This window comes from Protopterus annectens, chromosome 6.part1 (genome assembly GCF_019279795.1).
Source record: "Protopterus annectens isolate FY-2018-M chromosome 6.part1, PAN1.0, whole genome shotgun sequence".
Classification (NCBI taxonomy): domain Eukaryota; kingdom Metazoa; phylum Chordata; order Ceratodontiformes; family Protopteridae; genus Protopterus; species Protopterus annectens.
In genome coordinates, this window is record NC_056738.1 from 124608573 (window position 1) to 124623620 (window position 15048).

General features: G+C 39.0%; 1 protein-coding gene across 2 annotated transcripts in view; it reads left to right on the forward strand.

Moving 5' to 3' along the window:
* MAP3K20 (mitogen-activated protein kinase kinase kinase 20) overlaps positions 1-15048 on the forward strand; it is a 1351048-nt gene that overhangs the window by 536263 nt on the left and 799737 nt on the right. For both annotated transcript variants that reach the window (XM_044075552.1, XM_044075553.1), the window contains exon 3: positions 1724-1825. In XM_044075552.1, the coding sequence (XP_043931487.1) occupies positions 1724-1825 (102 nt within the window). The remainder of the gene's footprint in view (positions 1-1723; positions 1826-15048) is intronic.

The following is a 15048-nucleotide window of genomic DNA, read 5'->3' on the forward strand; positions in this document are numbered from 1 at the left end:
AAATTTAGCTGTTACACTAATAGAAGTGTAAGTGTACATGCATGGTTCCTTGAACATAAAACTGATTAAGAAGAAAAACAGTACTGGGGATTTCTAAAAGGGCAACAGCGACGGTGTGGCATTTTATTGGTTTGTGAATGCCACTGTGGTCTTACTTTCCTGAGACATTTGTTACCTGTGTTATTCTTTTCAAGAAAGTCATATTATTTTGAAAGATGGTGGCTATGGTTAGATCGATAAGAATGCTTTGGCCCATTCCATAGCTGTCCTACATCAGCAACTCTCAAGTTTCATTAAAATGCTAGGATTCAAGCAGTTCAGGCATGTGAAAGATTTTCCTGAGTCCATGCATAAAATCAGTATCCCAACAAAGATATCTGATGGTACAACATATAACAAACCAGTGATGTATTGTTATGGTGCATTTCTTCAACCAAATGAAACATTCATCTGTTTGCACTTCCATTGTGCAGCCAGACCACTGTATTAGATTTACTTCAGACCGAAGGTGGAGCACACATCATGGAACATGCAGGTCAGAGAAGGTGGGATGTAAAGTCTGCTTTGATGATATTTATGTTAGGTAGACTGTTGGAGTGGCTGGCCTGTCTCATATTTGGAGGAATTGATCATTGCCCTGTAGTGCTGGGGGCTTGCAGAGATCAGACTTTGTTATGCTGTTTAGAAAGACACCGACCAGCAAGGGGGTGTTTGAATTAGAATGGAGTGACCAATTGTTGCCAGGCTGAGTGTTGTATCAGCAAGTGTGTGTGGTCACTGCTAGGCTGGGAAAGGCTAAGCCAAGAGCTTCACCTACCACCAGTCTAAGTCAGGGAGTTTTTCTCAGGGACATGCTGGAAAGGATGGGAGAGTGTACTCTTTGTCATTGTTAGGCTGCATAAGAGATTATGTAGATCATGTGTGGCAAAGATGAATAAGGAGGTGGGTGAGCAGGAACCTCTGCTGCTGAAGTAGGTGATGGTGTAAGTAAGGCGTTTCAATTGCTGCTAAGGATGGAAGGGCTTGACAGCTCAAATGACTGTCAAGTTAGAAAGAGTCGTACTGTTACTTTCAGAATGTCTTCTCTCTGTTTTATTTTCAGCATGCATTACTAACATTTGGACAGTCAATCTGCAGATAACAGTAGGGATTATAACTTTTAAACTGTTGCTGCTTTATTTACCTTAGAGTATTGACAAGTTCTTAGCATTAAGGCAGTAATACTTATTGAAAGTTGAGAAAGAAGGATTTTCTCTCTCGGAAGTCTGCATGCCATATCCGTGGTAAAATACTTGTATATCCCACCCACAGTGTTCCCTATATTGTCACAGCAGTTTGTGGGGATTTATTAACTGACACATTACAAACCTAATCTTTCTTTTCCCTGTAGTAACTGAGTTTTAGCAGCATTGCATGTTGCTCCAGCATTGAGTTACTCTGCACTTGTGCAAATGAGAAGTATGAGAGTACTTTCATGTCTACCACTTAGTACTCTGCACTTGTGCAAATGAGAAGTATGAGAGTACTTTCATGTCTACCACTTAGTAATCTGCACTTATGCAAATGAGAAGTATGAGAGTACTTTCATGTCTACCGCTTAGTACTGTGCACTTGTGCAAATGAGAAGTATGGGAGTACTTTCATGTCTACCACTTAGTAATCTGTAAAGACGCTTTATGTTCAATGATCTCTTCTTAAATCCCTGTGTCTGTTTTCATTGCAGAGTATGCCAATGGAGGATCATTATATGATTACCTGTCCAGTGATGAAAGTGAAGAAATCGACATGAATCAGGTTATGACCTGGGCGACAGATATTGCCAAAGGTATTCTCATTTTATAAGTAAGCACATTGGCTAAAGTACAGTGAATATAGGTCCGTTGTTTCATAATGACTTGTGAAGCGGTCTGGTGTCTTCTAAATGTATTTCTGTGCTAAAATAATTATTATGTGACTAACAGGAGGAAAATAATCTTCGTGTTTAATTTCATACATGCTTTCTAAACTTAATGAAAAATGTGACAATGGCATTTATCATGGTGTGTTAGCTTTGGTGTGGCTTTATTCACAGAAGGGTATTCAGTTATTGAGACTGTTTTGCTTGTCTTTGGAAGATACTGTATGTAGTGATTTGTCAAATGAGAGTATTTGGAATGAATAGGGAGCCCCAAGTACGTAAAAGTTGCACCTTAAATGATCTTGTGGATGGCATGTGGGCTCCCTATTGTCCAGTGGTGTACAGTCATCCCACTGATGATAATTCACTCATACCCATACAGTTTCTATGGATTCCTTGTCAGTGTGCTGTACATCCTGTGTTCAGATCTGTATGTATTAGTTACGTCTGCAGATGGGCCAAAAATAAGGAGTCCATTTCAGTTATAGTCACACCTTGTAAAACTACAAAGATGATTGCAGAAACACTGTTTGGCACAAGTTATAAATTCAGACATTTCCCCTCAACATCCACCAGCATTATTCGTGCAGGTGACTTGCATCTAATATTAATACCTGGTTATTATAACTGCTGACTGATCTTTGTGTGATAGCAACTCTACTCTCTTTGGAGTAATGTAACACATTTTATGTAAAATAAGTGTAAAGTTGCAAAATGTTTGCTTGTAAATTTCCATTTTCAGTGAGGTGATCCATTTACACACATCTTTCTGTTTATCACATTAATGTCTAACTTGTGTCAACATCCTGGAACCCGTTTTATGTGAAACTTGAAACAGTCTGATAAAGAACAGTAAAGACTATATTACAGAAAGTTGCTTTACAATATTTGCATCACATGTGTACCAGGTTGTGAAACTTTTGGTGGTGCTTCAGAAATCAAAATCATGAGTTCTGTCGTCCCCTTAGTGTTTTATGGGGTCAAAGTTCAAACCTTGTCCCTCATTTAGGTTCAGTTGAGTGCAGAAAAATACAAGAAATAAATAAGTAAATCACTGGTAAATCATACAATTTTCCACTCCCCTTATGAACAACGTGCTTAATTAAATAGATATTGCACTTCTGATACTAATTAAATACAATTAAAACTTAAATAAATATTTTTTTCATGAGTGGAGTTTTCCTCAGAATTAAAGAAGAATGTCTACACACTCTCCTCTAGTACCAGAGGTACTAAAGTGCACAAGTACTAAATATAAGCTGCAGAGTTCTAGCTTCACAGTAGCTGTTTGGGTTCATGTTCTCATGCTGACACTGTAGTGCGGTATAAGGGGGTGCTAAGAATAGGGAGGTTTTCCTGATGTGCTGGCCAGATAACTAATAGTTAATATGAATACTATATCAAGCCCTTGGTCAGTTTTTCAACAGGCAAGTAAAAAAGGTAGAGATATGCATTATGAGTTCAGTAATAGATAAGCAGATGGGTCATCATCAGTTTACCAATAAATAAGTAAAGAAATTGCTGAGTTTTAGTAAATAACCAGAAAAAGTAGTGTAACTCCAGTAATTAAACCATTAGGTCTAGGGAATACTTTGATGTGGATCAGTAAAAAGGGTTCCCCAGATACAGGCATTTGAGAAAGTTAATCTGCTCTCTCCCAGATCAGTGCAACATGAGACACTGAATGAAATGAGTGATGTCAAACCTATGGCTTGCAGGGATGTCATATAGTTTGAAATTTTTAATACAAAATGTTTCGAGCATAAACCCCCCCAGCAGAAAAAAAAATATATAAAATCATGAAGATAAGTTGTGTATTTTGATGATTTTGCACCATAATGCATCCAGTTTTAAAAATATGTATTTTGCAGAATTTCCTTATCCTTTGCTCCAAGGATTATTGATGGTACTAATTTATCAAAAATAATGAGCTGGGAGTAAATTCTTCAAAGAAATGAATGTATTATCTACATGTAAGATTATTCATAAATATACTTTGAAACCAGATGAATGGTTATCAGTGCAGTGCACTAGGCAATATCTAAATACAAAAATTCTAAATTTAAGGAGTTGAGGAGTCAGTGAACTACTTAATCTGTTAAAGTATTAGAAAATCTGTGTTGACAGGAGGTCCTCTAGTAAGATCCATTCTTTGAAATTTATTAAGGTAATTTATCTTCTAAGACTATTGTCCCAAGATCATACTGGAAAGATTTCACTAAACTTAATACATGTGTATTTTTAAAAATCAGCTAGTAAAATGACATCTTCATTATTTTGGAAGATTTTTCAGTTAATTTCTAAATTTCACTAAACTTAATACATGTGTATTTTTAAAAATCAGCTAGTAAAATGACATCTTCATTATTTTGGAAGATTTTTCAGTTAATTTCTACCAGAACATTATGCTGATTTCGTATAGAATTTGGAAAAATAACAAACCTGGAGATTATCCATTGTTGAAGGTGTAACAAGTTAAAGTCGATTGGTAACAATATTCATGTAAGTTGATTAAGGAATTTTCACCTTCTGAGATGTTGTTGGTTGCCGTCTTGTGCTAGATTAACAAAGCACTATTAAGAGGAGGGAGAGATTGTGCCAGGTTAGTGTTTGGGAAGCGTTGCAAATATATATGCGGATGATATGCTCCGCCTCTCACTCAAGCAAGGGCAGGACAAAACAGTAACTCAGTGGAGCCAGAGGTTTTGCCAGGTTTCCATGGGTCTCTCAGGCAGAACTTTTTACTGTTACCAGGATGTGCCCTCTCCGGGGGCGGCAGGCTGGCCTTCTCAGATAACTGTTCTTCCCTCTTCCCAAAGCCAAGGGTAGTTAGGGCCTCTCCTCTGTTTGCCAAGCTTCTTTTAGAGGTAGGCTAAGTTCAAGTTCTGCTTGGGGGACTCCCTTCTCCTATTTGGGCTCTATGGTAAAAACATATGCTTAAAAATGAAGAAGATTTGATTACTGATTAGAAGGTTCAGTGTTCACAGGCTTCAAGTCTCTGGGGGAAGACTTACAGTAGTATCCTACTTATTCTGGGATGGATGTGGATTCCTCCTACTACAGCTCTCTCCTCCTGAGGATTTCTCATTTCAGAGACTCTACACTCCAGGAGCACTTTAAATAAATGGGAATAGGTTTACTCTGATTCAAGGCTTAGGCTTTTTTTTTTTTTACCCCCCCAGCATAGGCCCTCCTTCTCCTTCCTTGTGGTGTGGTGTGGATGTTTTGAATAGGTATTATAGGGTGCCCGAGCTCATAAGTATTTGTTTAAGAGTCCTAAGTGAGACAGAAACTGTTTCTCTCAGGGGCCTAAAGGTGTTAAAAAAAGCTTCTGTAAAAAATCCTGTACCCTCTGATAAGAGGCAAGCTTTTTGGGATAGGGGGAAGAAAATGTATACTTCTTCTTCCTCTTCTCTAGCCATGAGCGTATGTGGTGTCAGTCACAATTGAAATCTAAGGTGGATGCTTTGGCGGGAGGTATTGGAGTGGTAAAAAAGAGTTGCTGGTTTTAGTGTCCTGAACAGAAGTGGTAGCAGATTGGTTTACGTGGTTTTTGTGGCCTCCTCGAGGGTTCGAGGTGGCTGCTACTAGTTCTGTTCTTATGCATGCATGCCTGGTTGAAATTTAGCTGAGTATGTTAACATGTTAATTTTGGATGCTCAGCTCCTTATTCGGATGTGTTGTTTGGAAGCAGATTCAAATCTATCCTTATTTGGACGACTGCCTGATTCTGGCTCAAGAAGAAAGGACCTTCTACAGCATCTGGAATATGTATGAGCAGTTAAGATGCCTATAGGGTATTCTGTGAGCAATAAATAAAGTCAGTCTACCCTCTCAAGACATATGGCCTTTTAACCCCGGACAAACAAAAAGTCTGTCTTCACTTCCATCAACTATCTCATCATCTCGTCCGTGCTGACTGCAACAGTCCTTCAAAGGGTTCAATGTTCATGGCATCTTGTATTCTGTATTTTAAACTGCATAACTGCAAGCTGCAAGCATATCAATGATCTCAAAATGTATACAGGACATGGACCTGACAGGACTGCCAATATTCATACTATAATGCCTCTTATTCCAATGGAAAGTGGATACAGGACAAGTGGCCTGCCAGACTGAGCATCTACGATGTGTTAAGCAGACAAATCATGGATCCCCACGGAAACTGGATCTTCATGTATTTCAGACACATTGACAGTGTCATCCTCTTCTTCCAAAGGTACTATTAAAGGTCAGACAAGACAGGCCAGGATGATTTTGATAGCTCAGATTGGCCCTCTCGGCAACACTATCACTACTACGGTCTAGTAAAAAAAAAAAGAGCCTTACCTCAGTTCCTCATCTGTTATCTCAGAAGGACGGTCATCTGCTCAATGTCAAGCTTCACTCTCTTCATCTAACAGCCTGGCATATTCTCTGTTGAAACACAGCAGGGTCTCACTTCTGTGCTGCAGCAATTTCAGCTCACTATGTTGCGACCCCACCTGTTTTTTGCATTCCTTGTTTCAAGCAGTTTCAGAGAGGGCAAAGAATATAAAGACCCCATCCTACTAACCTTTTGAGCCCTGGCTACTGCTGCTGAATTGAAATACATGGAATGGAACTTTGCTTTTTCTGTTGGCTTCTGCAAGAGAGAGGGTGTCTGAGTTACGAGATTATGGCAGTTGAGTTGTTTCTTTGCTTTTGAGTTCACAGGGCAAGCCTGTGTGTCAAACGTTTTGCACAGCTGCTACTTCTTTATAAATTGCCAGCCTCCCTACCTCCTCTGCTTTCTTCTGCTACCCAAGGACTGCAGCAATGGGATTCCATTGCTGCAATCAATCTCCCTCCCCTCCTTCCTCTTTGATTTTAGGGGTGGTTGGTGAGTTTACATGCTTTTTTGTATATATTGTTGGGTCTTCTGACATCTGGGGCAAGAAAAGACTGAGGATATGGCGTCGGTCGGCGCATTTATTTTGCTTAGACATTGTGGTTTGATAGACTTATGATATCAATATACTTATAGCAATGCACTTAGCTTTATTCATTGCCCCTCATCCATTGTGTGAAGCTGTGTATCAGTTCTCTTCTTTGGTGTTTTTTTAGTAGCAGCAAAAAGGTAATAATGAGTAAATGGAAAAAGTTTATTTTCCCAATATTTTTTATGAGATAATCAGTATAATTAATATTGTGTGTAATATTGTATGAAAGTGCTTAGAACCAGGTAGCTTGAAGGAAAAGTTTTTTAGGCCATTGTAAGTTTTCCTGGTTCTTTGTGATACCCTTTTTCTCTGTAATAAATACCTCCTTATTTTTTGATGAACACTCTGTTAATCATCCAGTCCTTTTGTAACTCATCTACATTTCTCTGGTACTGAATATAATAATGTTTAACTATGGATTTTGTATTTTTGTATTTTTATAATATATTGTCTAAATTTTTGTTACATTTCCTTAATTATCTTGCAATGGAAATGTTTAAGTTGCTATTTAACTTCCACAAAAAAAAATGCACAGAATGAGTAATAATACCACCTGATTTTCTGTTAAACTCTAAAACTTATTGGGTAACTTCGGAGTCCTTTTTTTTATCTTTATTAATGTCAGCGCAGACATGTGAGTGAATATTTACTAATGATACAAAGATCTCCATGAGAAGTGTGCAAGGCTAGTCAAAAGATTTGAGAAGATATTTAACATGTTTCCTAAAGTGCTCATGAGTGTGGCATTTTGGATTAACTCTTCTGTGTAATGCATATGCAAAACTAACTCCTAGAGAAAATGGGGTGGGTGGATGCTGAGAAGTATGGACATCAACTGAAATGGGTAGAGATCTGGGGACAGTTTATAAAAAAGCATGAGTCAAAGTAGTAAAGGACGTATGCCATGAGTTACCACTTCCCTATAGTGAGTTGTAATCCAAACCCTTGAGGTATGGAGTAGAAGAAGGAAGGAGTTAGCATAATTCAGCATCAAACATTGCACTGGATCACTTTCCCAAACTGTTCTCAAACTCGGAAAGACAGATGATATGACTTAACATTAGTCATTTACATTGTTTGTTTTTATCTCTACTTGGAAGATTCTGATAAAAGTTTAGGCTGCATGGAGATTTTACAAGGATCGTAGCTGTGCAGACAATTCTTTTCTGCTTGCTTAGTGTTTCTTGACATGTTATGCATGTAAGTAAGTTGGCATTGCATGTTTGGCTGTACATATTTGTGGTGTGTGTCACTACAGAGCCAGCACTTAAGTTTGAAAAATGTAGTCTTTGTCAGTGTTATACATAAGGCCAGAGGTATGCAGTGAATGCTGAAGTTAATTTGTTTGATAAGTATGGACTGCAAATTGGTAGATAAGGGGGAATGGCCAACAGTGCTTGGAGGAATTAGCCCAGCAACAAACAGTGTCAGTGATGTCAACATGGATGGGAAGAGTAGGGAGGGAAGGAAAAGCTTACATGTAGAGAATCTTTTGCTGGCTGTGAAAAACTGCGTGACTTACAATGACATTTGGAGGAACGTATGGATTAATATGTCTGTGAACTGAGATATTGGCTGCTGCAGGAAACATGGCACTTTAATGAAGATGCAGACAGTGTGCTGCTAGACAAAGACCTTGCAGCAGTCTTGGTATTGATTTCCACAGCTTTCATTTGCCTGTTGTATGACTCTGAGCATGTCTATTAATAAAATATTGTTCCCTGCGTAGTACTGAACCTTGTGGCTTTCCTACAGACCACATCTTAGCCTTGGATTCATCTCTTTCTATTGTTAAATTGTCATTAATAGTGGGAGCTATTTTCTGAAGCAGTGAGAGTACTTCACATAGCACATCTTTTTTTAATGGCATGAGATATCAGCATACACCCTGGCCCAAGGTCAGATAATGATAGGGGTTATCTTTTTAGAGTTAGGCATTGTAATAGAGGCTGTCCATGATGGTTTGCATGCTTCGTCATTAGATGCACTGCATAGCAAGCAAGCAAACCATCCCTTGGAATAGTAGCATGTTGTTTACAGTTGGAATCTCAGGACAGCACCTTGCCTTAAGCACAGATTGTTTTGCAATATGGATTCCTGGGGCGATCATTTCAGATGACATTGACATAGGCCTAAACTATGAGAAGACAGGAAGAAGAGTTGCTAGTATACACTGATATAAGGAAGCACCATTATCCGCAGAAAGCAATTAGTTATTTTCTCCTTAAAACCCATGTTGATTATGCACCCCCTCCTGCCAAGATGCAGAAAGGCTGGAGTTTATCCTGAAAATGTAAATAAAATCAACAAATGGGTTCACCAGAATTTATCCAAAGAGAAACTGTGTAATTGTAATACTTTATATATATATATATATATATATATATATATATATATATATATATATATATGTGTGTGTGTGTGTGTGTGTGTGTGTGTGTGTGTGTGTGTGTATATATGGGTCCACTTCTAAATCTTGAATCTAAAAATCTCTAAATTCAAAATACTGAAAACAAAATCTCTAAAGCTCAAAGTACAGAAAACTCAAAATACTGAAAACACACAGGATACCAACACTTACTATATTCCATCACAAGTACATACTGAAACAAATAAAACAAAAACCATATTACTCTTCTCCAAGTATAAGCAGGTGGGCAAGCCCCCCTGCACCCCCAAACCCCCTGCTACTTAAATATATCAACTCAGAGATTGCACTTTAGTGTAGTGAAGTGCAATCTCGTAGTTAATATATTTAAGTAGGAGGGGGTGTTGGGGGTGCTGGGGGGCTTGCCCCCCCTGCCTATACTTGGAGAAGAGTAATATGTTTCTGTATGTAGTTCTGCTGCAATATGGTTAGTGTTGTTGTACTGTGTTTTTTTCGATATTTTGAGTTTCAGTATTTTGAATTTAGAGTTTTTGAGATTCGAGATTTAGAAGTGGACCCATATATATATATATATATATATATATATATATATATATATATATATATATATATATACACATACATGTACACAAATTAGACATTAGAGGGAAGAGACATGCTATTTGCAAAAGATCTTTTGGTAACTCCTTTGCTTTAAAACACATTTAAAGTTAGTGCTATCTGAATCTTTTTTTCACGTGGTACTTATTTTGTATTTCAGCTAGTACTTAGTTAACTCCTTTTCTTAATGTTGCTCCTTTCCCAGTTTATTAAAATTGAAATTGAAGATTGCTGAAAATTTTCACATCAGTAAATCTGTAGAATTTATTAGATTTTTGTTGTTTTATTTATCCCATGTTGTACTGTAGCAGTTGTTTTGTATAAATGCCATTCTCTAAATTCTGTTTAATTTTAATATTTCTGTATTTAGTATGTACACATTTCATTCATATAAATAAATAATGATTGCCAAGTTTGCACACACAGTCATAGTAAAAGTACCGCTTGGTCCACTTTACCTTGTCTTTTCACTGCTACTTTTCAATTAACAGCTTATTCCTCACCTTCCTCAATTTAAGCAACCTGTCCAGTCTGAACAGCTTAATACAAACTAAAAGAACAGTTTGTAGGTACATAGGAAGTTGCTAGGCTAATGGCCCTAGGGACATAAAAAAGCCAAGCTATGTTATCACCTGTGTTCTCTAATTGACCTTGGTTAGATAGTTGTCATTCACAGAGCTAGTCTATGATCAGCATTGACTGCCCCTGTCTATGGGAGACATAGGTGCCACCCCCAGACTGAATTTATGGTCTCCCATCTAATTGTCTAGGTTGTGCTTAAATAGGGTTATTGAGGAGCTCTGCTTTATGTGAATTGGGAGTTCATTCCAGAGGAGTGGCAATCTCTGGGAGATATAACTGTCACTCCAGCATGTACTGTTAATGTCACAGGCTAGATTGAGATCCCTGGAATGAGTGACTCTTGCCCCATTTGATTTGCAGATGTGCAACATTTCCATTAGGGCAGGTTCAGAGACTGCTCTATTGGCCAGACACAAATAGTCTCTCAGCAGCCTGTAAGATACACAGAGTGTGGTGGCAGGGCTTTCAGTCTTTCCATGTAGGTTATGTTTTGCAGGCCCTGAATTTTCTTGGAGAGAAAACTCTGTGGTATTTCCAGCTGCTGTAGGTTTCTGGTGAGGTACATGCAAAAGGGAGAATTAGTAGTTGCCTGATAAGGGTCGAGTACAGAGGAGTTTATTACATCCTTAGTCTTGGATGCGAGGGCCTTATTAATGAGATGTGCAATGTAGAAGGCTTTCCTTACCACTGTGGGCATATGGTGACTGAATTTTCAATTACTGTAAACCTGTGTTCCCAAATCTTGCAGCACTAGGTTTGAGCTTGGGGAGGTGGGGGTGGGGGTGAGTCAGTATTTTAATTTTGCCAAAGGGGAAGATAATGCACTTTTTTGCATTTAGTTTTAGTCCGCAGCTTTGGCACCAAACATTTGGCTCTCTTAGCCCCTTTTGTAATATGCTAACAACATTTGAGGACTCTGTGATTGTGCCCAGTTTGCAACCATCTTCGGACTTGATAAGCCAAAGGCCGTCTACTTTCACCTGGACTTCTAAGAAATAGATTCCAAACAGTAGAGGTCCCAGCAAAGATCCTTATGGTATACCACTGGTAAATGGTCTACTGGTAGAGGTGAAATCCCCAACTTTGACAGTATGCGTTCTGTCAGTGAGCCACTTGGCTACCCATCTAGTGACATATGTGTTAATCTCCAGCTGGGAGAGTTTCTCAATGATACCTGAGTAGGGGATTATGCCATAAACCTTGGCAAAGTCAAGATAGGCAGTATGTACTCTTTTGCCTTCATCCAGGGCTTTGGTGACATTCTTGGAAGAAGTCCACCAGGTTCAATAAGCCTGATCTACCTTTAAGGAAGCCAAACCGGGTTGGGTCAAGAGTTTGAAGGTCACCTATGTCTTTGTTGATAAGGTCCATGATGATTCCTTCCATGGCTTTGCAGATACGGCTGGTTAGGCTTATTGGTCTATAGTTCCCAGGGTCAGTTAATGGACCCCCTTTGTGCAAGGGATTTGCTATTGCTGTTCTCCACTCTGCTGAAACAAAGCCAGTGCTCAGGCTTAGGTTAAAGAGGGTGCCAAGTGGTTCCACTAGATCTTGTTTTAGATTGTTTAGAAAGCAGCCTGGGATGTTATCTGGTCTCTTGGAGGCTGTGGTTTTGGCCTTGGAGAGTGCAGATATGACCTGCTCTTTTGAGATACTAGGTAGAGGAATGGTGTCAGGAATGCTTTGGGTTATGGCTGATGGGGATGGGGGGTGAAGTTTGTGCCAAATCTGTCAGCTAACAGGTTGGCAATTTCCTCAGGTTCATTATGAGAGGTGCCGTCCACTATAAGTTCTGCACATAGTTGGGTGTTCTCATTTAGATTTCTGACCTAGCTAAAGCATGCCTTATGATTATCCTTAGCTAGGGATGCTAATTTAGCTTCATAACTAGCTTTACAGGACTTTACAAGATATCTGAATTTGCTTGTTCACACTGTTGAGGGCATTCTTCTGCTGAGTAACTTCCCTCTTGTTGTAAGATATCAGTTTATTCCTTTTGTTATATAACATATTTAAACTTGAGGTCCACCAGGGTGGCCTGCTTTTTCTGGAGGACCTGGTTTTGATCCAGTCAGGTACAGCCAAGTCTGTGCAGTTGTTTAAATATCTATACAGGACATTTGTGCACTCCTGTGCATAGGAGTCATTGCTGACTGTGTTAACAGAGCGTTTGAAACTTTGTATATCATCACCTAGTGGTCTGTAGTTTACTTTGGAAACATTTTTTCATTCTTTTACTCCTGTGGGGTGATGGGTCTGATCATTACTTCAAACGAGAGAGATTTATGGTCTGACTTTATGAGGGATGGCAATGCACAGAGGGTATTGCAGTGACCTCCCATGTTGGATGAATACTAAGTCTAGGATATTTGAGCCCTTTGTGGGGTTGCAGACCAGCTGTTCCAAGGCATTTGTAGAGACAAAGTCCAGGAACCTCAGGGCGAGCATGTTTATGCTTGTGTATGTTGCCCACTTGATGGAAGGATAGTTGAAATCACCCATGACCAATTTGTTTGGCTGTATAGTGAGTAACTCTCATAAGTCCAGGTAGGCAGTGTGCTTCTTTTGGTTCATGGTGGGGGACCTGTAGCTAGCAATGATGTGGTAGAGTCATTTACCTATAGTTAGTTGGACCTGGAGTAGTTCAAGAGAGTCCTACTATTTAACCAGTCTTGATGTGTATTTGCCTTTAATGAAGATGGATACACTGCCACTTTTGGTTCTTTCACACTCGTTTTGTGGTCTGAATGTGTGGAAGGCATTATAGCTTTGCACGGCTGGGTTGCTAAATGTGGCCTTGAACCATGTCTCAGTGACTGCACAGATGTCAGCATCTTCCAAGTTAAGGAGTGCTTCCAGGGAGTGCAGGTTTCCTGTTTAGGCTATAAGCATTAAGCAACATAACCTTGAGTTTGTCTCAAGTGGATTATTTTACATTGAAAATTTTGTTTTGACATTGCCTAAAAAAGGCACTATGAGGGAGGCAAGCAGCTTTGCCAGTACCCGAAAACCTAGAGTAGACAAGTAAAGACCATCTTTGATTGATACCAGAAGCTAACAAGTCAATCATTTTTTGGCTACATTGTGGCATCATCCTGGATGAAGGTGGAATGATGTTTAGGGCTAGGGACGTACCTGCATGGGACCCATAATCAGACTTCAGCCATATCTCTCTTCATATTGTCCAGAGAGATGCATCTCAAGTCTTTCACCCCAACGTGTGCTATGACAGAGTCATAGCAGTAATTGTTGTTGAGTAACTTGAGTGCATGCATGATTTAATGGATCCTGGCACCTGACAGGCAGCTGACTGTGACCTTCTCCTTGTCCAGCCTGATGAGGGGACATCTGTGTGTCTCATTGTGAAGTCACCTATGACCATGACGTTTGGTTTTTGAGGTGTTTTGCCTTACGGGCTTATTTGATGAGAAACTGGTGTATGTGTTATTATATGTAGTGGATTCTTTTTACTTTTCAGTGTGTGCAAGTGGTTTACAGTTGGGAGATCTCTGATCTTTAGGTGGACTTCTATTAAGTACCTCCGTGTATGTTGGTTTGTGTTGTGACCTTGTTTTGTGTGAGAGGTGATGTGTGTGTGTGTTTGCCAACCTGTTTGATGTCCAGTTTGTTATGTGAGAGAACTGATTCCAAATTCATAGTGTAATTACATCTCACATATTGTATTTGTTTGTTTTAGGAGTAAATGGTTGTCAGTATACATGATGCAATTACTACATCGCCTCAGGATGCCCATGTCAGTCAGGCTGGCCTGAGAAATGGTTGGAAACTGACCATCCATTATGGCAGGTTTTTACCATAACTACTGTTGGGGAGTGGGCAAGTTTGACCAGATTTTGTCCTAGTGTTAACAAAGGGGCTTACTCTATTGAAGTCTAGGAGTGAAAACTATAGCAACGCTTCTCAGTGCACGACTGAGTTTCCTGCAATGCAGCAGGGAAGCTTGGGAGGGTTCACCAACAGATGTCTAGGAGAAAATTGAGGCAATGAAGCTAGGAGGGTTCACCAACAGATATCTAGGAGAAAATTGTCTTTCAAGACAGCAGGATTTGATGATATCAGTGATAGGGATCTTATTAAGTTAAAAGATCATCTACTTCAAACTCTGCATCTCTTATGAAAATGGGTTATGAAAAATGCATACATCCTCTTGATTCAAAAAGAGTCATTGTGTAATCAGTTTACGAAGACTAGAACAATTTAGGAAACTATATATATAAGTTAGCCTTCTGTCTGGTGCAGGGAAACTAATGGAAAAATGAAAAAAGCTAATTATGAGACTGCAATCAATGTCTTTCAGCATATGGAAAGAAGATATGCTACTAGTTGTAACCAAGTGTTCTACAGTGAAATTACTATCGCTTAAATAAGGTCATTCAGATTGATGCTGTTTGTATTGACCCACTGAGAATTTTTTTTATTGTATTTATTTATTTATTTATTAACTGGATAGGTAAATTGACCAAAGGACCATTTTAGTTATGAGCCACGTAATAAACTACATACAGTATAATGCAATAGTATGAAAAGATTGTGAGTTAATACTGAGTAAGATTTACTAATTGACAGAACCTACTGTAGCTTGCTACCAAGATTAGAAT